General features: G+C 44.7%; 1 protein-coding gene across 1 annotated transcript; it reads left to right on the forward strand.

The window, feature by feature from the left end:
• Positions 1 to 26,347, forward strand: rras2 (RAS related 2). The gene is made up of 6 exons (XM_035628635.2): positions 1 to 437; positions 19,987 to 20,074; positions 20,423 to 20,525; positions 21,695 to 21,803; positions 23,109 to 23,227; positions 24,258 to 26,347. The coding sequence occupies exons 1-6, from the start codon at positions 336 to 338 to the stop codon at positions 24,343 to 24,345; spliced, it is 609 nt and encodes a 202-aa protein (XP_035484528.1). The 5' UTR covers positions 1 to 335; the 3' UTR covers positions 24,346 to 26,347.

Below are 26,347 nucleotides of genomic sequence, written 5' to 3' on the forward strand. Positions count from 1 at the left end.
GGACCAGGCGCACGCAGCTCCCGCACCCCACCCCACCCCCCCGCCGGCGCCTCTCTCCCCGTGCACCCACACGGACAGCGCCGACGAGTCCTGCTTTTGTTTTTTATAGTTGTTTTTTTTAGGTTTTTTTTTACACCACATATCTGGAGTCTTTTCCCCCCCGATCCGGCGTCTCCCCTGCAGGGCCTCTTCAGTCACACGAGAGGGAGGGAGGGAGAGAGAGAGAGAGAGAGAGAGAGAGAGAGAGAGAGAGAGAGAGGGAGAGAGAAGAAAGTGGGTGTTTGCTGCTCACTGGTGTTGCGGCGGCGGCGGCGCAGCGCGGCGCAGTGTCCTCGATGGCCGGATGGAAGGACGCCTCGGTGCAGGAGAAGTACCGGCTGGTGGTGGTCGGAGGCGGCGGCGTCGGGAAGTCAGCCCTGACGATCCAGTTCATCCAGGTCAGTCGCGTTCAAACACCCCCCCCCCCCCCCCCCCCCCCCCCCCCCTCTCTCTCTCTCTCTCTCTCTCTCTAGACGTCGCTTTGATTTTCATCCGTTTATCCGAAAACACGGCGGAAGAAGGAGAGTAGTTCGGGGAGGGAGGGGAGGGGAGGGGAGGAACCCCGTAAGCGGACACCGGGACTTTGCCGAGGCCTACAACTATTTACCGACGGGTTTATTTTCTGTGGGGGGGGGGGGGGGGGGGGGGGGTCGTTAATGACGCGCTGTCACTTTAACGCGATGGTTCCACTTCCACTTCGCTCCGCTCGGCGCCGACAGGCCGTCGACAGGGAACGGAGAGTGTGCTCTCCCGAGCAGGGCCTCCGGTTCGCCAACTCGGTGATGTGTCTGGAGCAGGTTGATCCAGTCAAAGGACGCGGGCAGCCGTGCACGGAGGAAGGGCTGCACACTAGCGAGCCCCGAGCCCCGAGCCCCTGCTGCAGGAAGGCATGTTCCACATGTCAGCAGAAGCATGTGAAGGAGCCAGTCCGCGAGGGTCGAGTGACTGTACAGGGTGTCGACCCCCACCGAGCTGCGGGGGTCAAGCCAGGTTCGAGGGGACAGGCAATGCACGCTGATGTGCATATTCCTAATAAACCAAAGTGCCGCCACTCAGAGGGAATCCAGTGGCTTTTGTGTAGCAGGGCTCGTCTGTGTCACACACATAAAAAGGCATGTAAACAGTTTACCTCCCACCATCCCTGGTTACATTCCAGCACGCTGCTGCAGACACGGCCTGCCTCGCTTTGACCTTCCAGGCTTTTCACAATAGTCACTTAGGAGGACACACACACACACACACACACACACACACACACACACACACACACACACACACTCTCTCACACTCACACACACTCTCTCACACTCACACACACACACACACACACACACACTCTCACACTCTGTGTGGAGGCGATGACAAACTCTGCCCTTTGCGCCTCCCCTACATGTCAGTGTGTTACTGATGCTGGCTCTGGCCTCCAGGATACCAGACTGCAGGCAGCTGCATGTCTCCACACTGTCAGACAATAGTGGGCTGGCACACGTCGCAGAGTGGGGGTTAAAATATTCTGTGTGTGTGTGTGTGTGTGTGTGTGTGTGTGTGTGTGTGTGTGTGTGTGTTGGGGAGGGGGGGCGACTTGTGTCTAATGAGGGTTCAAAAAGCTCATTAACCGCATACCGACTGAAAAGGGATCAGATAGCCGTGGAACAGATTTCTTTTCTTCTTTTCTTGCCAAAGCCCAGTGACCCCACTGACCTGAAGCAGGGGAGCGTTTTTTTACAGCTCGTTGTGAAACGCACGCAGAAAACATTTCACTTGATTTCATGCGGAACGGTAACAGCTCAGTAGTGATAACCTCGAGGTTGCAACAGTTAAGTTTCTCGTTTGCTATGTGGAAGGAGCACATCATGCTGTTGCCGATAGAACAATATTAATGAAGGAAAAAAAATTCAATGATTGTAGATTGTAGGTATCTTAAAGCAATACTTGTAGGATCTGACCGAGATTGGTTTACCATTGCTTTTAGGCCGACGTACATGCTAACAGATTGAGATTTTGCAATTAAACTGCTGGAGTCGCTCGATGTTTCCTGCCACAATAATGGACAGTCATATCAATCAAAAAGTCGTCCTTGCATTAACCAAGAGTGTTTTATTTCTGCTAGGTGAGTGAGTTCAGTGCCATGTGCTACAGTGTCTTAGACGATATGATCAAGCTTCCTGCACTGTGCGCTTTCCATGAATTCAATCCTGCTATAAACGGTATCGATAGTGTCAACAGATATTGTCATTTTTTCCCCCACTCTGTGTATTTTGCATCAAGTGTGATCCGCAGTTAAGTGGCCTCCCATGCTCTCCTCGCCGCCGACTGGCATCATCTCGTGCGTGAAAGTGAAAGATTGTTGACTTGCAGGAGGGGAACCCGCATCCTCTCAAGAAGTTTCTAGAAGTCGCCCACCAGGGGAAAAGACCTAACAGCTGGTCGTGAAGTCCAGGCTTTCCCTAGAACTATGTTGAGAGGGTTTTTTTTGGGGGGGGTTGGTGGCAGGGTGGTGCGGGTGGGGGTTGGTGTCTGAGTCAGCCTGGGTGGGTTAATGGTCACGGACCATGTGGAATTTGCCCCTTCGGCAAAGGAAGTTCCTCTTAGGTCATCTACTGCAGCTCTGAGGACCTCCTGGTTCTGTGTGGAAAAACATGACCCGCTTCCTGAATCACTGGAACAACGTGTGTGTGTGTGTGTGTGTGTGTGTGTGTGTGTGTGTGTGTGTGTGTGTGTGTGTGTGTGTGTGTGTGTGTGTGTGTGTGTGTGTGTGTGTGTGTGTGTGTGTGTGTGTGTGTGTGTGTGTGTGTGTGTGTGTCTGTGTGTCTGTGTGTCTGTCTGTCTGTCTGTCTGTCTGTCTGTCTGTCTGTCTGTCTGTCTGTCTGTCTGTCTGTCTGTCTGTCTGTCTGTCTGTCTGTCTGTCTGTCTGTCTGTCTGTCTGTCTGTCTGTCTGTCTGTCTGTCTGTCTGTCTGTGTGTGTGTGTGTGTGTGTGTGTGTTTTGTCAAACACTTAATGTTATTTCCATCAAGAATATTTGAAGTATTACTTTTATTACAGGTGGCTATAACAGTACTTATAGTACAGTACAGCAGTAGTACACAAACCCACTGCCGGTGTTAACAGTCCTTTAAAACACTTGGTTGATTTGCTGGTTCGCAATTTGTACTCCTACTTTTTTCCCACGAAAAAAACATGTTTACTTCCATTTCTTGCGGACATGTTCCTGTCAACCTCACCACCGGAACATTGATTTGATGTCGTGTTGCCCGGCTGCTGGTGAGACAAATCAACATCATTTAATATCCTGTCGTCAAGTAGATAACTTGTCGCTGCAGCGTTTCCTCCGGGATCTCTCTTCAGTAGCAGGGGCAGTTTCCCCACAGACATTAGCGTGCATGCTAAGTGCTGGCTCCTACCAAAACGCAGGCACTGTTACGTTGATGCGTGGCGTATATTAAAATATATATATATATATATATATATATATATATATATATATATATATATATATATATCTTTTAGAAACCGATAAGCAGAAACGAATAGTAACTTTTTTTCTCAAAACACCTTTTTTTAATCTAGCGAAGTATACCAAACTCTTTACGTCGCCTTAACACAAGCGGCTGACTAAGAAACATTTCTATGAACCATCTGCTGCCCACTTTGAATACAGTTTTCAACACTTGACTCTGTGGGTACATTTAATTCATTTCTCAACAGTACTGAGGTTCAGTACCCAGCGCTGTGTCTGTGACACAAAACAGACTCTGACTTCACTGCAGCAGTGATACGTCAGAAGAGCACATAAGAGGATATCGCCTGTATGGGCAGGGTGGCAGGTCGCTTGCTGTCGGCCACCCCATTGCCGAGCAGTTGACTTCGAGCTGAAATAGCGCGGGGATGACATAACTTTGAGTCATCTGACAAAAGTTGTGGAGCACAGTGTGTCGTTTAATGTGACGTCTGTGAGGCAGGAAGTGTCCCAAGTGAGGGAAAACATTACTCACCGTGGCCATGAGAAGACGGCGCGTGGGGTTGTACGTGTGTCTGTAGGGTTTGTTTTTATCCTAGAAATATTGACATATAAAAGAAATAAACAGCTGATTTACTAACCAAAGACATTCCTGGAATGAGAACTGGCTCTATAATGCGATGTAGTGTTGTCTGATCGCGGGCTGAGACGCGTGGTGCTTCTTGCTCACATGCTCAGCTACATTAGTGGGGTGGCAGCCGTCGGGATTGGAGATTCATGCACGGGAGCAAAACATCCTGACTGATCAAGTCCAGACAGATTAGATGAGGATTTTTTGGTAGATTTACAGCTAGGGCACATACGTGACCCCTCTCTGTGTCTCATACTCACACTCCCGTTCCACATACCGTATCTCACATATTTCCGAACGTGGCTTTGATTACTTTGGAAATGAGGTCACCGAGGAGGAATGTTGCCACAAGTAGTAATTCAACAGAATAAACATGGATTGTAAGGGCAGCCCTCCGTGGGCATGTGGAGGCAATGTGTGGAAACGAGAGTCGTGTCGGGGCTCAGTGCGCTGGGTACCGTTTCATCTGCATTTCCCAGAAACAGCCACAAGTGGTTAGGCAAAGTGTTTTGCAGCAACACTTTTTTTTTTTGTGTGCATGTGTGTTCGAGACTTCGTTCAGAAGTGTTGTTACATGCAACGCCAAGCGCGGCATACTCTCGGCCCATTTTTGGAGGCAGGCTGTTTTGTAACTCGGCCTGGCTCGGCGATATGTCACATGCCATACTGAGTGGAAACAATTCCATTTATTTTATGAACGGCGTTTCTTCATCTCCTTTAAGGGAGTTCGTGGCTTTTCTTTGTAACAGAAGACTGAGGCACATGACAGTGAGCTCTTTCTTAGTGGAGGCTTTACAGCTGTGGCAGTTGCGTGCGTGCGTGTGTGTGTGTGTGTGTGTGTGTGTGTGTGTGTGCGTGTGTGTGTGCGTGTGCGTGTGTGTGTGCGCAAGCAGGTGATGAGAGCTCATTGTGTATTTAGCTCTGTAGGAGGGTCACCTGTTGATTTCTCACACAGCATAACCCCGATGAGAGCAAATGAGCAATCCGTTGGTCTTCACAACAGGACTTGTCACCGGTAAGCTTTAAAAAACAAAACAACAACATGTAAATACACAGAGAGGCAGGAGAAATTTGTAAATAATTCCTATAGCGCTTCTGTTTTTTCGTGAAAGCGTTCACAGTCACTGTGCTCGTGAATCATTCATCCAGTTGACAATATTCACATGCACGTATATATTAAAGAAAACGACTCGTGCACTGTATCCATCTAGAAACCGCAAGGACTGTGTGTGTATCTGTAGCCGGAAAACATCATTGTATTAGTCGTGGTTGTGATTTCTTTTTTAAGATTCAGCCCCAATAATAACATAACAATGATATTTTTAATAACGATAGCTCGCACGCATTGAGCACAGTTCCACAAAGTCAGTGTAACTTGTGCCTCCGATTCTCGTTTCCCACCACCACTTCCACCCTAACTTGACCCTTGTGCTGCTGCACTGCTCACTGTTCTCATACACAAATATCAGTTTTCATAGGATTTCTGTCTCCTTATTAAAAATGTATGTAACAGCTTACACCGTGTATAGATTGGGTACAGTATAATTCATGTTTAAGAGGGCTGGAGCTCATTTCCAACCGGAAGACAAAAAACCCTCTGTTCTTTCTGCACCAAAAACACTGGGTCGTGATGAGCAGCGTCGAATAACATGCACTGACCCGTTAAATGCGCAAATGCGAGTTCATCCTGTGTCCCTGTGTTGTTTTGAAAGGGCCACAACCCTGCTCTGATAGGAAAATTTTTTTAAAAAAGTGAACGTTTCAGAATAAAATGACCAACGAAAAAAAATGTGTCTTTACCTCCGTGAACATCAGTCTCTAACCAGATATAGATGTCATAAGTATCCGTCTGAATACAGTTCGTGTGACCAATCAAGTATGAATTCACCGGGCCGTGTGGTCTGTGTCTGTGCAGCACTGAGGCCACAGGGTTTGTAGTTTTCAGAGCTTACATAACTCATAACTGTGTGGTCAAGTTTCTGAGGTGTGTGTGAAAGTTGTCATGTTCTGGGACCAGTGGTCATTCTTGCTACTCAGAAGATTAGTTCTGACATTGCAAGTTCCCCCCCAGCCCCCCACTAGTGCCACCATCAGGCGAAAAAGGCCAGCTTCTCTTATAAGATATCTTATGTAGCAGAGCCCTCTGTGGAATTTGCTGATCACATTAATGCTTCCAAGGAAATAAACCCCTTTGATTATAATAACTCCAAAGACTTTTCCTCTAGCGCCGCATTAAATGCTAAGCCCTATATTGTTTGTGCCAACATGTAATGTGGGATATGACGAACATTGCGGCACAAAGGCTTTACCTTTTGTGTGAATGCACTGTCGGATACAATCCTGTCGGTTGGATGATTTGCTTGAATCTGGAGGAAAACCGCCGAGCAGCACACCAAAGGAATGTTCATGCTGAAGGGAGATCGACACTCCCACCCATCTGGGAAAACTCAAGGGACTAGCAGGTCATCGTTCTCGCTCTGAGCTAATGAGAAACTAATGACTGTCCTGGTTGGAAGAGCACTCTTAATCAGCAATAGCTGAACGTACGATACAAGACACGACGGGATCATTGTATATTTTTGTGGCAAATTCTACTCTGATTATTTATGTTGTACTTGTGTTTTACAGTGGATCTGATATTTAGGATTTTAGTAGAAACTAATAGGAGAAGAATTACTGTAACACAAAGGGTTTTACACATGTTTTTTTGGTCACGCTTCCAAAAGGAGCGTGACCAAAAAACACAATACTTCCTTATTCTTCAGTGAAAGAAGAGCTCTATCCCCGATGTCGGGATGTACAATGTTTATTATTCGGCAGGAGTGAACGTACGTCCTGTGCGGTGTAGTATACTGCATCTTTAACAGAAATTATAAGCTGCGAGGGGATCAGATGCATCCTCCTCTCTCTGCTGTGCGAAGTTGTTAGCTGCAGGCGAAGGTGTGAGCCAGAGAATGTTGCCCACCAGACATCAACAGATCTGAGATCAGATGAGATCGGCCGCTCCCAGCTCGCTGTCTTTCTCTGCAGCGCGCCGCAGGACAGAATAATACTAATGAATCCTGAAGCGTGTCACCACAAGTCAGAAAGTCAGAGACTAGAAAAAAGAGCAAAGAGTTTTAATAGTTTTTAAAATCAGTGACTAAAACCCAACAATTATTTCAATAAAATGTCCAAATTCTAAATATAAACTTAAATCCGATTAAACATCTGCAGTGAACGATAGTAAATGCTTTGTGTAATTGGTCATAAATACGTTTTGTTTATTGCAGAAGGCATGCCTCAATAAAGGGGAAAGAATTTTTTTTTATTTTCAAATACTGCACATTTATTCCAATAAATTGCAAACAGATTTGCTTTTCAAGTTTATATGCAATAATACATAACTGTATCAAGCCAGTGTATGCTAAATATGTAACCAAAAGTCTGTTTAAAGGATATATATTAGTGATAGAACTTTGGTTTCAATATATATCTTTCACCTGCGATATCCCCACTTGTTTTCAGGTCACTGCCCCTCAGAGAGTCAGACAGACACAGAGGGCGGCGGTTGTTTTTGGCTATTGTTCTGTTGTTCACACATCTGTCTGTTTCAGAATAACTGGCCACAGTATCAGGTCTCACATCTCCGAGTCATATACCAACAACTCTGGCTATGAGAAACTGACATGCTGCTTATTTTAGCGACCCACCCCCAGCACCTTCTAATCCAAACGTATGTACCCCTTTAACGAACGTGCTGCTGGTGCTCGTGTTGATCGTACACGGTGTACAGTGTGGATTTGTGTCTTTCTGAACCAATGCTATAATTTAAAGTGCTGACAGTGCGACACATTCAGAGGAGACATTGTTCACGCAACTTGGTTGAAAGAACACGGCGAACGGTTCTTTTAATACGTCTGTGCTTGTCGCTGATGCCCGAGCCCCGAGCGGCCTGCCAGGCAGCTGGTGGACATTTGGCACGTCGCACGCAAGCGGTGTCCAGAGGCCTGTGGGACACCTGCTGTCCATCAGTGGGAGGTGAGGCATGGAATGAGACAACCCCGACAACAGGTGACGGTAGAGCGCGACCCACTGTCCAACTGTGCAGATGACAATGGCCAAGTGTGACTCGAGCTCCCGGGTGTCCGCCCCCGGATTCAGGATGATAACGGATTGAAATCAGAGAGGCTGTTTGTTTCACGAAGCATCAGACACGCGAGTAGAATATTCGAGTGAGTCAGGGAGCCAGTGACGCAGTTATTGTGCGTGACTGTTGTGTTGCTCTCGCACTCGCAGCAACTGCGTGTGACTCTGTGTCCTCGGCGCCAGTTGGTGTTGGCAAAACCGATGTAGAATTTCAAATTGCCACACACCAGTGCACACACCAAGTCGACAGCTGCCAAAATGTGTGTCTGGTGTGTCTGGCCAAAATATTGTCCCCTCACTTGCCACCGTGCCTCTCTTGATGCTACTTAAAGCACGCAAAGCCCACGCCCGGCCACATCCACAAGACCTTTACTTTGTTGATATGCTGGCTAGTTGTTTTTTCTACCAGCGAGTCGCATCTAGAATTGACCCACCATTAATTGCCTACATCTCATCCAATCAAAAGCAGGGTACGGCTGGGCCCGATTGAAAAGTGACACAGGCTGCTCTCAGACATGCACTGACGTTCGGCCATTTTCAAAGAACTCTTCCTGCCAGCCCCCTCGTAAAAACCTTTCGGGGGAAAGAGTCCATGTGAGTGAATACAGCAGGAAAATCTCCGGAAAATCTCACAGCGTGCGAGCGGGCGTCGTGTCCGGCCTCCTGCATGTTTGACCCAGGTGCCAACCCCCTCGCCTGGGTGTTTCTGAAATGTTCCTGCGGCTGTGAACGCGTCTGACCCAAACTATTTTTCTGTGTTCATGTGTAAAAAAACAACAAAAAAAAAAGGCCAAAGTGGCACAACAAAGTACATTTAGTACAAAGTATCTTTCCTTTTTTCTCTGTACTGTGCCGTTTACTCCCCCGTGGCATTTTCTTTACATGGTGTGTTGTCATCAATGGGAGAAAACTCTCAGAGTTAACGTCACAAGCCTACTGTAACTGTACGTTTGTAGCTTGCCACTGGTCACCAGGCCAGCTGTGGGATTTTTTTCGGAATGCATTGATTTTGCCGTTTAAATGCTGACGCGACCCGACCCCGGATTTGCGGTTGAAGGTGAGAGTGAGAGAGATGAGAGATGTTTTTCTTGTAATATTACATCCATTTGTATTTACCTTCTTCCAAGAAATTGCAGCTCATATTCACGCAAAATGACTTTACCGGATGCCGGAATACTGGAGGGCCCATCGGACAGAAGAGAAGATGTTCCCATTTGGTCTAATTTATGAGCGGCTGCTTGCTAAACTAATAGATTTTCTGCTGCTCCTGCTTTAGGAGTGCCAGCCTAAAAGCACACAGCAGTAATGCTGCTGTGTATCTGACATGATGCCAGCGCGCGACCCCATTTCCTTTGACATACTACCGTTCTGCAGCAGTGAACGCTGACGCAGAAACTGGCGCTCAGCAGTTGTGCCGAAGGAGGTTGTGTAGGAGATGAACACTTCCCCACAAGTACTGTGCGGTTAAATCTCTTAAGAGGTGTTTGGGAAACAAATTGATCATTTCAAAGTAGCTGGGAGTGGAAAATTATTTGTAATGGAGAAATGTGCCAATAATAGGCATTTCTGTGGTTTTCTGTGTCATAATAACGATTCATCTTCTCGGATCTTTTTTTGCGTTTTCCAGTGCTGATCAGCCTCTTATTATTTATTCAGTCATAAGGTTTTCCTGACAACCACACAGACGATAGACTGAGCCACACTCCACTGAGTGACTTGGTCACAGTAGTTTCTCTGTCCACGCAGCCTCTGCAGCAGCTGGTGTCCTCTCGCACTGAGCCGCCACAATAGCGCTTTGTTGACGTGAGCGCGTGCAGGGCTACGTCTGCACAGAGGCAAGAAGAACTGGACAAAGCCGACAATGAAACGAATGCAAACGCTCACACTGAGATGACGGGTCACATCAAGGCTCGGTTCTCAATATGTAACAATATACCTAATGTTTAAAGCTACCGTGTGTAATATTTAGAAGAACTTATTGACAACTATGTGTTCATATATGTACAATCACCTGCAACAAAGAACCAATGTTTTTTTCGTCAACTTTGAATGAGTGGAATATAGTTACACGAGGTGGACCCGACCTCCGTGTGAGTCGCCATGTTTGCCACGTCGTGTTGAATGCGGTTGTTGCACAAAACGGTCCAGAATACGCGGCATTCGCTGTAAATTTTCAGCGCTGCCAGAAAACTGGAAATGGAATCAGCGGTGCGCCACCATAAAGTGTCCCCCGTCGGTTGTTCGGTTGGTTGCGGTTTGCCGCCAGAATTACAAAAGAAATGACACGCTGGGGCTTTAAATGTTGGCATGGGGATGAGCTTTCTCGGTCAACGTTAGAAGCTGCAGGTACGGCTATCTGTCTTTTGCTGCATCTGGTTAGTGTTACAATCTTCACTCCTTTACTGCATCAACCTCACCGCTACATTACTAACTGCCAGTGCCTCGTTTCATTAATCCTAAATTGTTTAGATTTTGACACAGCGTCACATGGGCCTCGGTTTTCGGGCCATCGATGAAGACTCACCAGAGCAAAATGCAGTCAGGGGGAATCACTGTGTTTTTATTAGAGAGTAACTCTTATCAAAATAAGTCTTTATTCACTGTCTGTCCGAGCAAAACAAGGAGGGGCCCCAAAAAAAGAGCGTCATTGATAACCCACAGTGCCGGGGCTTAGAGCAGGCTTAATGTCCGGCAAGGTGACGTCACATGATCACTGAGAACAATAAGAGCTGTTCACACAGTTCTCCATCTTTGTTTTGTTCTGTTTAATCAGTTTGTGGGTGTCTGAAGTATTTACACAGGTCTCCACTTACAAAATGCGCTTATGAAATGGAGATAAAGAAAAAGTTTGTGGTCTGACCACTACAGAGCAAACAGGCGGCTTTAAGCCCAGTGATCTGGTGGGAGGGAAAAAGGGCCTTTAAATGGCACCACTTTGATTCTGCGCCTTTGAGCGGGTTCAAAAGTGTTCAGAGTCCAGCACACATTGATATTTGCCCGAGCGATTGAAGTCTTAATGCCACAGAGGTTAGAGGAGAGCAGGGGGCTTGACTGCGCCGGGAGATCGCCTACTTGGTGGGGCATTTATCCTCTCCTTTATTCTCTGCATGAGTGCTATCCCCAATTCTACAGCCGTTTGTGTCCAGCATAGTTGTGATCAATGCAAGTATGATTTAATTATGTTTGATTGATGCCCACAGGTGAATACATCGGCAACGTTCACTACAATCTTCCAGGGGCACCTGCATTGAAAAACTAATATAAGTACTGTGCTGCGGGTCAAACCAGTGAATGGCATCGCAAAATCTAATTTACAATGACATTTACTTGAGCTGAAATGATAAGACGAACAACCTTTTAGCTTTAATCGAATCTGAATTGTTTGGATTAGTAAAGATAGTTAGTTAACTTTCAGTCTCTTTTCAAGCCAAAATAATATGAACTAGAATTGCACTGAGTACTTCCGCCAGGCCCAACAGTCCCCTTATGAAACCACATTTAAATCCGCTAGATCTGGATTGTTATTTGGATCTGCACCAAACTGCACAGTGCTCACTGATGTCAGTCCCCTAAATATGCCATATTTTATTTAATGAAGAACCATGTATGATTATAACGCAATGTTAAAGAAAGTGATTATTAAAAAAAAAAAAAAATCCTGGATCCATGCTTTCATCAAGTTTCTTTGTAATCCATTGTGTAGTTTTTGCGAAAATCCTGCTGACAAGCAAATCAACTGTCAAACAAACGGACAGGGGTGAAAACATAAGCTCCGTGGCAGAGTGTTCTCACTTTTAAAGATGTCAGAATCAGTTATTTACTCACAGCCCGTGTTGTCCAGTAAAATATTTCACATAACCTCATATAATAATGGATAATGTCTTGTCACACAAAATGTGACAAAATCAAGAAAAATGTACGATCAGCTGTTAGCATATGATAAGATTGATTGATTGATTGGTGAGAAGCAGAGGTCTTTTTGCTTTTCATGCAAAATATACTAAAAAAGGGTGAATGAGCAGCAATTGCTAATGCGGTGGTATTCAATATAATGTACTGCAATACAATGTTTTTGCGAGGGTACAATATTTTGAAAAGTTGACCTCACGCAAAAAAATATATTTTCTAATATGCATAAATATTTGTTAATATAATTTGAATTGCGTTGAACGTTATTAGGGGGATTTATCGTCGGATTTACTGATCTGCTGCCATTCGAGGACAGGGCGATAAACAAAGGGACGGGCTATTGATCTGCCGTGCATTAGGAGGAGGAGAGCTCGTCAGAGTGATGTGCACAGGCTCATTTCATTCGGCAACAGGCCAAGGTTCAACGCTGCACCCCGGCTGCCTTGTGTGACTGTAGATATCCAACGCAGGTCTTGTTACTGTGGACGTTGAGTGTGCAACGTGGTCGTTAATCCTCACAGCAGCGGTAAAAGAGTTTTGAAAATGAAAATGAAAATCGAAAACCTTCTGTTATTTTCAAGTGACTGTGCAGCGACGCGCTCTGTCCTGAAGCGCTCCCAGCCTTAGCAGAACGCTCCCCGGTGGCCCTTTAAGGCACTGGACACATTGTGCGCACTCTTTCTCTCCATGTGTGTTAGGTATTGAATAAGGGACCTTTCTGGTTTGTATGAGCTCATGGGAAAAGTGGGTGTTTCCACAGGAAGTTAATGCCTCTCCGTCCCCCCCTCTTTTTCTCTCGCCCTCCCTCTCCGCGGAGCCGACAGTCTCCCTCCCCCTCGAACCTTTCAGGTCCGTCTTATTCTTTCCACCATTTCTCACTTGAAGAACTCTCGAGCACTCATCCAAACAATGCACCTCGCACAAATTCCTGCGTCTCTGTGTGTGAAGTCCTGCGAGGCATGAGAAGAGAGGTGATGACGGAGGAGGACGCACAGTGTAAAGATGTTAAGGGATGGGTCGTCACTTCCATGCGTTTAAAGTCGAACCCTCATGGTTGCTGTTTGTTTAGTCCAATCACCAGTCACGCTCATGCATTGATCATCTCAGATTTTTCCTTTCTTAGGTCAGACTTAGGCAACCATACAACAGTAGCTCTCAGCAGACTGAGAATTTAGTTTAAGAAATGTGAATGTAGGCACCTGTCATGAAATTATATCAATATCAGGTAAACTTCTGTGGAAAAACTTTCATGTAGTATTTATGTCATTAGACTTTTTTTTCCACACTTGAATAACAAGTAATTCATCTGCACAGCCACTGAATATCCCGTACACTTCCATGTCCTTACAAACATTCTTATTATTTAAAAAAAAAAGAAGCATTTTAGCATCTGTGATGTATTCATATGCTTGTACAATTTATGGGTTGATCTTGTCATGTTATGATTATGTCAGGAATGGGTCCTCACTATGCGTCACATTCTGCCACCGTCTGAGGTTGCAACTTGGACAGACTCAACACTGTCTGGCATGGAGTTTGAAATTGTCGAACTTTTGCTCCGGTCCACTGATCAAGTGTTACAAATGGCTTGTTTCACCTGTCACCAGTCACCTGTTTCCCCCCCGGCCCGGCGTCCTCAGCGTGGCCAGTTTCTTGGTGCTGATGTCTCTTGTCTATAGCCGCGTTTCCACCAAAAGCACTATTAGTTCCCGGAACTACTCTTCCAGGAACTAAAAGGATCCTGTGGCCCATTGTTGTCTGCGTTTCCACCGCGGCCTGAAGTCCTGGGAAGCGAATGCAAATCAGGCCGACAACATATTTTTCGTTTCGCGTCACCATTTCGAACTCCCACTGGATTATCGACCTCGGCCTCGTCGTCGCTCCATCTATCGTGGCTTCTCTTCTGCGTGTCCATGACGAAGCGCGGTGGGAAAACAAAACAGAAATAAAATGCGGCGAGTACTCGACCAATCACAATGCTTGAGCACTGTAGCCCCGCCCCCCATAGTTCCTGAACCTTCGGTTAGTACTACCTCCCGAGCAGCGTCTCTTTCGAGGGTAAATAAATCACCCGGGAACTAAATTTAGACCCTGGTTCCTCCTTTAGTTCCTAGTTCCTGGGTATAGTTCCTACGGTGGAAACGCGGCTGAAGAAGCAATTTGTGTTGCTCTGTCAGCAGAACTAACAGCAAGGGCCTGTTTGGTGAAGCCGAAGCTGAACATGCACTGTAAGCCAAATATGCTGTATTCTCAAGTGGGCTCACTCTGACATTTTTCAGAAATTTTCACCGTCCGGACGCGGCTTTAGACAGACGCCATCAGAAGCCAGTGAGGGCAGCGTCCTACCACTGACCTGCGTTGGCGCATTTAAAAAAGTTGCATCATTGAAAAATGTTCCCCACAGTGACAAACACAATGACTCTCTCGTCAATTTTTTCCATGAACAAAGCTCACGGATTAGAATTTAGCACGAGTCCTAAGAACTGCGCATGAAACTGTTGTTGCTGCACCTTCGGTTTATTTCTCAAAATGAATGAAACTAAGCTCAGCTCATTTTCCCTCCCACTCCTCCACCCAGAGCTATTTCTCTTTTGTTAGTTCACAAAATGTGTAGTGAAAAGGCTCGATGTGTCTGAGGTCTCCCGCAATTCAAAAGTAGGCCTCAGATTTTAACTTTCGCTGGGGGAAAACGTTGGCGGTTCATGGTGGCGTGTTGGTGTTGGTGATTGAGGAGGTTGGGAATATTTTAAATATGCAGATGCTGACAGATAATTTTTTTCTCGGAATAACACACTTTAATGGCATTCAATAGCCACGGCTAATGACTTCCAAGTCGAGGTCTGTGAATTCTCATTGGGCATTGGACCAGATGCATGAGCCAATTAACTCCTCACTGCATTGATGAGTGTTTGTTTTAGCTCAGCACTGTCTCTCATTATGATAATGTAGGAGGCAGGTTCACCGTTTCCCCTCAGCTGTGTAGGTACAAGCGTGTTTTTCTTAATTGTCACGGGGGTTGTTTTTTTTTCCGTGTGCGTGTGAAAAATCTCAGTTTCGTCTGCATTGTTGCTGAATCTGTGGTTTTGTCCCCAGCGCAGTGAAGGACGCTATATATTTGTTTACAGTCAAAGATGCGGCTCCAACCAAACAAGTAGGATAACTGACACAGATGGAAAAGGGGTCTATATTTAGCGTTTGCGAGGCTGTTTGTGTGTAGAGGAAGTGGCTGCATAGTGCAAGCACGATGTTCATTACACGCCTACACATATCAACCATTCTCGCTTTCCTTGAGGCTGGCAGCCAGCAGTTGTAAGGGAGCGGTTTCGTTGCTTTTACGTTTAGGCTGAAAATGAAACCCGAACAGTTGCTTGAATAAAATTGTCTGTATTAATTCAAATTGTGAAATTCTGATGTCATCAATTAATTAGTTTGATGACATCAACTTGAACTTTGTGACGGTAACGAAGTGTGTCCATTTTTGCAATTTTTTGGGACATTTTATAGACTAAATGATTAACTGATTCATCTGAAATAGAAAGACATTATTTGATTATGACAAAATCATTATTTGCAGGCCTGATTCCTCGACTTTGTGCGGTAATTTGAGCCTGGCACAAAAAGCTGTGCTGCACTTGAGAAAAATCACCCACCGTCCGTGTGTGTGCACGGTGAAATGTTTTCCTGGTTTGAGCGTGCATGTGCCTGTGTGTGTGTGTGGGTGGAGGGCTGGGGCGTATTGCTGGAATGCCGGAGGGGAGCTGAGTGACGGGTCTGGACACGGAACACGTCGTCTGTGACATCACCGGCACCCGAGGGCTCGGCCCGGGCCAGCTGCCTGCTGCAGAGGTGGAGTTTCCGTCCCGCGGAGCGGACCGGGGCCTGAGTGTGGCCCGGCCCACCTTTCAAACCAACATCAACTGCACTGCAACTTGGTTCTGCTGGGCTTTTTTGGGATTTTTACTCTCATTGTTTTTATTTTGTTCTTATTGCGTTGTGTTGTTTTTAAAGGAGCTGACAATTTTGCTTCAGCACCAACTGTACTGATAGTCTTCGTTGTAAATTTGAGACGTCCTGGTTTGATAATCCAATTGAAATTAACTTGACGGCTGCTCGACGGAGACAGCAACACAGGGATGTCAATAATCGTGGTTTTACAGCCCACACCTGTACGCACCCACAACGGCGGTCATGTCAGAACTGGCCCAATGACTGCTTCAGTGAAGCTTGCGTTGTTCTTGACTTTTTTAAGCATCATTCCTTGCTCCGTGCAAGGTACAAGTTGTGATACAGCAGGCTGACTCTGTTTAAATAGTCACTGTGCCCAGCTCCGTGAATCTGCTGCAGAACACCTCTGTCGTAAATGCCTCAGTAATTTGTTTTTGCAGTCGGCCATTTCATCTGATTGGATGTCAATGTTTTAAGATTTAACGCACACAGGCTACTGTGCGACACGTGTGTGTGTGTGTGTGTGTGTGTGTGTGTGTTTGTATGTTAAGTCCAAACTATGCTCACACACTAAGAACCGCTGACCCCAGTGCCCCCGTCTCCTTGTGACAGCTGTCAAATGTTTCTCGGAAATTTGTCCGGGAATTCGTCAGTTGCCTCCTCACGTACCTGTGAAATGGTCTGGCAGAAAACATCGAGCACGCTGACGTGGCAGTTTGTCTTAGCGCCGAATTGTTTGAATGCCATTTGATTTCATTTGCCCCATGATAACAGTACGACGCAACAATAAATTACTTTAATCATTTTTTATAGCTTCTATGGTGAAAATCTGATTTTTTTTTCTTTGTTCATTGAATATCATAATAAACTAAATATCTTTTAATTTTACGAAAACAAGACATGAGGATATCACTTTGGGCTCTGAGGAAAAATTTCACCTTTTTTCCCCTCACATTTTATAGACTCAAAGAGGGGACGATTTTGATTAATTACAAAAAATGAAATGGCGGAATAACTGACAATAAGGAAAAAAAACATAGTTTCAAAAACAACAAAGGAACCATACAAAAATAAAATGGTATGAAATTGGTCAAGGAATTAAAAAAAGAAATATCTGGTCAAAGAATTGTAAAAGAAAAAAACACAACAGAATTTTAGGACGAGTTTCTCATAATTGACACATTTTGGCTGGTGGTACTTATGTTAGACAGATGGAACGTATTAGTAACTTTTGGGTTAAACTTCTCCTCAGAACTCTGGCTCGTCCCGACTCATACGGGCGGATTCATTCTGTTTTAGGAGCCTGTTTCATCTGATGAAGTCTTTGACCAAAAAAAGGATTTATAGGTCATATTACCGGCCATGACTCAGGCTGGCTTATGTCACGTAGTTATCGGAAGTCCTCTTGAGTCACGATGCACTCCCCTCACCTAGCCCGTCGCTCCGTCGCTGCCCAACTACAGTCCCTGTTAGTGCTGGCTCTGGTGCTGCTGGCACTGCAGAACATCCTCATCTATCATGGGAAACGGCTCCGGGAGAGAACCGCCTCAGCCAGAACAGGGTGCAGCAGCAGCAGGGAAGGTATAACCAGAGGAGTGCGGCGCTTTATGCTGCTGCCCGAGGTTGACAGAATAGGAATAAGAGGTTGACGGGAAGCCGGGGGTCACGTGCTGAGGCGATGCCTGGGAGAGTGGCAGCGGTGTTGGGAGGGACAAGAAACACAAGCAGCTTTTTTTTCTTCTTTTCTCCCTCTCTCTCTCGCTCCCTTTCTCTTTCTGTCTCCGTCTGGTCGTCTGACGGCACACTGGCAGCGCGGTGCAGTGAAGCACGTTCTTGGATGCACAGTAATGCTGATGAATTATTTAACAGTGGGCGAGTGGATGTGACACAGGCCACCATGCTCGCGTGCTGCAAAAAAAAGCGACAGGGAGAGTGTGAGGGAGAGATTCACCTGCATCTCCCGCAACAACAGGGAGCTGCCGGTGGGACACAGTATTTGTATGCAGAGGATGTACGAGAGTACAATTATGAACTCACACATACCAAGTAGAGCTCGACTATCAGTGGACTCTTGGAGCCTTCACTGATATTGATATTTGAGGGTAAAGTGAAAATATCGGACGATGATACGTCAGCCAATGACGTTGACATAAATAAATGACATTAATTAGGTTATTGGTTTATTGCTTCAAGATATACCAATTACTGAGCAAGGCTTTTATCAGCCAGTGCCTTCTGCAAGACAATATGATTAAAAACTGCAATAATTAGTTGGTTTGATTGATTAGTTGATAAACAGAAAATTGCCTAATTGTTTTAATACATTTTCAAACAAAACGGCTCAAACTTAAGCTGGTTCACCCTCTTAAATGTGTTTCATGGTGGTTGTTGCTATTTTTCTTTGCCATATATGATTGCAAACTGAATAGGATTTTGAACTGGCGGTCAAATAAAACAAGCAATTTGAATACATCACGTTGGACTGGGGAAAAAATTTGAACCTGCATTTGAATGATTCATTGAATAATCAGGACAATAATGACTGAATAGTACTGAAAATAATCACTAGTTAATTGAGCTGAAATACAAACTGATAAGCGAAAAGCTGTAAGCTGTGTCGGTCAATAACATTGGTCGCACAGATCAGTGATTCACCGGCCTGTTTTCTTCTATCTGTATCAGTATTACTCCCTGTGTCAGAGATGTGATGCTGAGTGCACACAATGCAAGTCGTCTCTCGCCTCCTTCGGCTGCCAAATAACCGCAAAATAGACAGTACGCCGCCTGTCGTCGTGTAAAAAAATCTTCACACGCGAGCAACGCGCCCGTACCGGTAAGAGTTTAATTTGGCCTGTTGTTGGAACAACGGGGAGTCTGGTCTGCATTTTATGTTCTTGTGTTTGCTCTGTGTTTTAGGGTGTCGGTTCCACATTCCCCGAGCACTCCCCTCAGCTGTCACCACTTAACTAGTCCCTGAGGAGAGCGGGAACTACAAAACATGGGAAAAATGTAAAAAATGCATGATTCCTCCTCCTCCTCCCCCCCCCCCCCCCCCCCCCCCCCCCTGGCCCCACCCTTCCAGTGTAGGTTACTAGGAGACCAGATATTGGCTTTGGGAATCAAAGCTTGCAGGAGTGAGCGGCGTGTGTCTGCTGCAACTGAGGAGAGGTTGTGTAAATGTGTTGTTAGAGCGAACACCAGCCCGCTGTCTGAAGTTAAGCAGCAGTAGTTGTTGTGTCGTGTGGGGGAATATTTACTTCACGCTTTTGGAGCGAGCGTCTGCAGGCGGTGTGTTCGCCTCCTGTCTGCAGGATATCGGTAAAGGTTGTGGTCACTATGGCCTGTCTGTGCTGTTCTAACCCAAAACACAAGGCCACTGTGGCGTTGTTTGTCGTTTTGTGCAGGATTTCACTATGAACGGTCAAGTATGCAAAATAAAGTCTACGCGGAGCAAATAGATTAAAACGTACGAGACTATCGCTGATGGACACCATTCTTCTGCCATGCAATGCAAAAAAAAAAAGGGAAAAAAGCTGCTTATTGCTGCAGAAACTTGAATAGTTTATGGACATTAATCGGCTTTGAAAGGAAAACAAAGTGTCGCTCTTTTACTTGGTGTGATTGCCTTTGCATGGCGCAGGTATATTGCTTCATTTGGGTAATATCTTCATGTTTGAACGCACTTATTGTAAGACGCCTTGGACAAAAGTGCCAGCTTAATGAATGGAATGTAATGTAATTTCCTGTTGCAATAAAAAACGATCAGTACGAAGTGAATACTGTATACGGTTAATACATAATCACAGAGCCCAGACGTACTCACGGTTCTTCCCCCTCTCTCTCCCTCTCTTTTGTCCTGCTCCTTCTCTCCTGCAGTCCTACTTCGTCACTGACTATGATCCCACGATCGAAGACTCCTACACAAAGCAGTGTGTGATTGACGAAAGGGCGGCCAGGCTTGACAGTAAGTGCACTCTGCTGAACAAACACTACACACACACACACACTCACACAAACACACAGGCCGTTTGTATGTTTCTGCTGCACTATATTGAAGAACCGACCGCAAAAAAAGTCCATTTTGCAGCAAGTTATTCTTGTGTGTGTGTGTGTGTGTGTGTGTGTGTGTGTGTGTGTGTGTGTGTGTGTGTGTGTGTGTGTGTGTGTGTGTGTGTGTGTGTGTGTGTGTGTGTGTGTGTGTGTGTGTGTGTGTGTGTGTGTGTGTGTGTGTGTGTGTGTGTGTGTGTGTGTGTGTGTGTGTGTGTGTTTGTGTGCGTGTGCGTGCGCGTGTGCACGCGATCACGCTCTCTAGTCCTCGACACGGCCGGACAGGAAGAGTTTGGAGCCATGAGAGAACAATACATGAGGACAGGGGAGGGCTTCCTGCTCGTCTTCTCCGTCACTGACAGGGGAAGGTGAGTGACAATTCCCCGTCATGTGCAAACTCGCCTCACACAACACACTCGTCTTTTCTCTCTCTCTCTCTTTTCTGTTAGCACATCTCTGTTTACTGTTCACAGTGACACGATCTCATTCTCCCCCTCCTCTTCCTCGCACTCTACCCTAACCATATATCTTGCTCCGATACTCTCACTCGTCACCCCTTTCTACTTCCGGACTTGTTCTTGTTTTCATTTTCTTTTCGTCGCCCTCAACACCTCCTCCCTCATCCTGCTCTCTTGCAGCCACTCATCTGTGTACCATAGCTTTCTATTTAAAGCCCATATGCTTTAATGATGCAGACTTTCTCATTTCAGTATGTGTCGGGCTGAATTTTAAGGAAATGTGCATAAAACCCAACTGTTTTCCAGTGAATCATTCTGTGTATAAAGATAATCATCTAGATCTTAAGACCATAAATCGTCTAAAAAAAAAAAAGGCCTGGGGATTACAACTTTAATGGGAAATAAAGGGACCAAAGTAGATGATAAGAAGGAGGGGAAAAAAGTTAAAGTTACTTTGCTTATACTATCAGGGCTTAAGTCACCTTTAAGATTTTTTCCACATTGCACTGTATTGTATTCTCCATGCAGTCAGTCTGTCACACCCCATCCTCTCAGTCTTTGTGTCCCTGCCCAGCAGTGCAGTGAGCGGAGGTCCCCTGCCCCCACCCAAAGCCCCCTCCCAATGTTTATATTGTAAACAGTCTTTCCTTCCTCCATTTATATTAGTCAAGTCTTTCCAGATTTACTATGTGCTCAGCAAGCGGTCTGCGGGCCAGTGGCTGGAATGCCGTTCCTGGGCTTGTGGTCTCATTGTGCCTCTTTTTTTTTCTCCCAGCGGATTGACATTTTTTTAACTTGGTTTTGCATTGGGGGGGTATGCACATGGCATTTATATTATAGTAGGACAATGGTCAGATCAGTGCACTGGTCCGGGGGGCAGAGAAAGACTTTGTATGTTCCTGTAATAGTGTGGCTGACTTTTCCCTCTTTGCTCTCATGTTCAACCCTTCGGTCTTAATTCACAGTTATGACACCATCTTCAGAGTTATTGATGTGTTTGTGTGGATGGGTGGGAGGTCGACACATGTACATGTATTTGCACAACCGCTTTTGTAAAAAACATGCAATATGTTTCACAGCTTTGAAGAAATCTACAAATTCCAAAGACAAATTCTCCGAGTCAAAGACCGAGATGAGTTCCCGATGATCCTTGTAGGAAACAAAGCAGATCTGGAACCACAGAGACAAGTAAGTACAACAAATGACCCAGTGACTGACAACATATGTTACCCTGTTGGATCATCCGAGGAGATTATATCAACCAGCATGGAGGATTCACAATTTGCATACTGCAAAGATAAAGCAAGCGCTGCAGCTGCAGCTAGATGCTAAGACACGACAGGATGTGAGGGAAAGAATAAAAGAAGAAGAAGTCGGGAGGAAGGATGGATGGAGAGAAGAGGCGGTGTGACAAAATTATGCATTTTCTGGCTTTTGGTGTGTTGTCACTCGTCACTTCCTTCAGTGAGTTAACAGCGCCCCCTATTGGAGGAAAGGAACGTTACAAGCTCATACAGTTAAAATGGGATTTATCTTCTGAAATTAGCTTTTAGCAAATATGTGATGATTTATTATTTATTCTTCTCCCCTTTTTCTATTCTTTTCATTATTAAGCCTCATAAGCCTGTAGATGCCATAAACATTACATTGGACAACATTGTATTGTTGCGTTTACCACTGTTGCTTGCTCTGTGGGTGTTTTATGTGGTATGTTGTTGCAATATATGTGTATGATATGCACCGACGCTTCTACACAAATTAATTTCCTAACGTATAAATACAATTATTTGAATTTAGTTTAATAATTGTGATAATACTGTAGGTAACAGTAACTAAGTGCGTAATGAGTTTCTATTATACGGGCAGCCTAATAATAGAAGTTTAAATTATTCAATCTAAACAAATGATAGCTGAATGGGTCAAACCAGACAGAGCAATATAACAACCAACCTATCAAATATTGGTCAGTATTTTCACGTTTTGTATCCTTTGAGGCCATAAATAGCCAAGCATTGGACATATTGTAATTCATTTTGCATTATTTAGTCCCAGATTATATGCACAGCTGTGTCACAGAGATCGGAGGAGGCAGATTTCTCAAGTGTAATGTAAGTTTACACTTGAGAAATCACAAAACAAATTTTAATTGAACACCGTACATGTTTGCAAAACTACTTTTTGGTGTTGATCACTATGTAATTATAAGAGGAGTTCCATAGGGTTGTAAAAAGATGGCGGATGATAAGGTCCAGGGGAAAGTCTATCAATGAGCTGAGATCAAAATCCAAAAGGGGCCATAGGTCCGGCTGCCGTCGTCTTTTGTGTTTACGTGGTCACAAATGTAATTAGTCGAGGGAGCCCTTCAGCTCACGCCGGCATTTCATCAACACACGGTTTGTTTTAAGTGATTGTGGAACATGCTTTCACACGTACCAGACCTCGGCTGAGTTTCGGCCCATCGTCATCATTATCCTCGTCTTCCCTCTCCCTCAGGTAACCCAGGAAGAGGGCCAGCAGCTGGCCAGACAGCTGAAGGTCACATACATGGAGGCTTCAGCCAAAATCCGCATGAACGTAGACCAAGCTTTCCACGAGCTGGTTAGGGTAATCAGGTAGGTGGTTCGTCATGTTGGTCCGTCGGTGACTCAGATTTAAAGTGGCTGTATTTATATATAACGGTTCCTAAAGAGACAAATGTTCAGATACTGTGATGAACTCAGAATACAGTGACACACGTTGCTGTACCATTAAATATTCATGACTCGCTGGTCTGGGGTTTGAGTCCAAAATTCAGCCATGGACCTTCTTTTGCATGTCATTCCCCATTTCCGTCTCTCCTCTTAATCTCTCTACTGTCAGATTGCCCTAAAGGTGATGAAGAAAATCTAAATAGGCAGCAATCATAATTCACGTTTTGAATCTTTGGACATTATTTATTTAGAGTTTAACACAAAATGTCTTCTGACCTGCTTCATCGAGACTGCGTGGGTTGTGACGCAGTCGACCTCTTCCACTCAGGTCAGAGGAGTTTTAAGGGGCAAAGTGCAATAGATTCAAATTTTCTTTTGTACCTAGTGCAATACCTAGGTACCTTTTTAATAATTCACCTTCATCTTTTTACAAAAACACACTATAGCGCTATAAAATTTGCATCCAATCCACATTCATCTTTAAAAAAAGACTAAAAACAATGAAGGTGGTTGTGCCTTCACAAAAACCCACTCTTATGTGTTATGTGCTTTCTGTTGTGGTTTGTTATAATCTGTGCTGTGCCGCAAGCCAAATTTCCCCTGGCGGGACAATAAAGTGCTGAACTGAACAGATCTGGTTTCATCAGATGTGATTAACTGCCATCACATTTTGATGCAAGTATTTCTAAATTCCGATTGGTACGTGGCAGTATGTGATGTCACTGTTGTCCTCGAGCGCCTGGCTCACTTCGAACCAGTGAGAAGAGCTCAGGTGAAACGGCACAGACATATATCTAAATATAAAACAAAAGAACTGTTCCGAATTTGGTTGACTACGCAACGCATTTTTAGGGATGTTTAAAAAAAAAAAAAAAAAAAAATTCCGTTTATCTCCTCCGTTGGTAAAAACAATTCACATTCCTGATGGTTTTCGCTCTCTCCCAACTCCCAGGAAATTCCAAGAACAGGAATGTCCACCGTCGCCAGAACCCACAAGGAAAGAGAAAGACAAGAGCGGCTGCCACTGTGTGATCGTCTGAGTCGGCCTTATCACTGTATCTCATGCAGCTACTCTCGACCACCCCACCCACTCTGCCTGACATCACATCCCAAGTGGATGACCGCTGCCTTCTCCACGTGCATGACTCCAGACAGCCTTTTCTGAGATACTTTGACCAGGAACCGCTGTCCCCAGGACATCACTATGGACAACTGGCAATGCCAAATTCTAACACCACTCTACCTTCAGCCGTAATCTAATCCACACGAGAGAGTCCCAACACTAAACATTGCCTTCTAAATCAGCCTGACAAATTAACGTTTTGTACTCTGAAGGACTTCTCTTGCCTTGTAGTGACATTTGTACCTGCTACCGAGATTGAATGAAAATGATATATCTAGAATGTTAATGACTTTCTTTAGTTTCCAGTGTCTGATCAGAGCAGAGAGATTATCTTATGAAGCTTTGTGTATGTTGTGCCATATCCACCCTTACTCCCATGTGCTAATCTGCTACTGTACATAAGTGACATTTGTTGTGATTTTCAAAGTGTATTTCTAATGACCTATTAAATCACCACAGTACAGTGTGTGAGGTTGAGTTTGGTTTTACACATATGAAAGTGAATATATAAGTATGTATATAAATATAATACCTAGACAGCCCTTAAAGCTACAATGATAGAACGTTCTACCATTCTGCTGTGGATTCTTGACTTTGTCTGTGGTCTCTGCTTGCGTCTCAGTTGCCAAATACGGAGTGTCTACTGTAACAGATTTTTCTTTTCAAGTCTTATAGATTGAATGGTTTTTATCCTGGGCCTTCTCCTCAGTGCGCCGACAGAAGCAACTTTGTCTGAAGTTCTCTCCCAGAAGGTGGCGATTCAGTCGAAATTGGGCATCGTAGGTTGTTTCTGATTTCTAACAAGCAGGAGAGACTAAAGTACCGGGAGCACATTTGTGGCGACTTTGGAAACTAACACGATCTCAGATCAAAAAACACTGAACGCTGTTTGCTCGATATTCATCTTCTGACAAGTAATGTTAACAAACGCCATTTGCTGCAAACCCGAGAAGCTTTCGGAGCTCAGTTTAGTTCAGATCATTCCAATGTAATGCATCATTTCTGTCAAACATTTAGTCGACAATATCACTGTTCTATCATTCCAATAACACAGTGGCAATGTATTTCTTTTTTGTTTTTGTCCTTGAATCATTCTGTTAAACAACCCTTTTTACCCTGTGGTAAAAAAAACAAACATCCAGGACAATTGGAAGCACGAGATGCACATCATTAGAAAAAGAGAAAGGAAAAAACGACCCGTCTCCAATGGGACATGAACTCATCAGACCTGCCACCTGTGGATCTGTCATCACCACAGGCACAAAATACTCTTCCCCCTTTTCCACCTGAATACTTCAGTCCGGGCAAACAAATCAAGTACTGCAGTTTGTTTTTCTTATCATTGTCTTGTAATATAACCAACAAGAAAATCAGATGATAGAAGTAATGGACTTGATTAAATGTTTCTACTCTACTTTTATACATTATTTTCTTAACAAACTAGTTAACGAGTATTTTTATATGTTTATAAGTGAATACATGTTCACAGCCCAGCTGTGCATAAATGTAAAGAGGAATATTTCATTCTCTTATTTTGAACTTAAGATGACGGTCGGCCCAAATTTACAAAATTAGATCTTTTCACCCAAATGCGACCAAGAATGTGTTTTTCTCATCGTGGCTTAGTAATGGATTATTAATATTTATATTGGGGTGTTGACCGCCATCTCCGAGTGTAACATGCCAGATCAGGTGGGAGACAGTTTTAGAAACGATTCTGGTCTTTACACGGGAGCTTTAAAACCACACAAATGAATTATTATAATCACTAAGAGTTGAAATACCCACTTCCCATCACATTGCAAATCCTAGTGTACATCCAAATCATATTGTTTTTTTTAAATTCTTTTTCTTCCTTAACAGTGTCTTTTGCCCTGTGTCTAGCTTTTGGTGCTAAAATAAAATCTGTCATTGAGCCA

This window comes from Scophthalmus maximus, chromosome 4, assembly GCF_022379125.1.
Source record: "Scophthalmus maximus strain ysfricsl-2021 chromosome 4, ASM2237912v1, whole genome shotgun sequence".
Taxonomy (NCBI): domain Eukaryota; kingdom Metazoa; phylum Chordata; class Actinopteri; order Pleuronectiformes; family Scophthalmidae; genus Scophthalmus; species Scophthalmus maximus.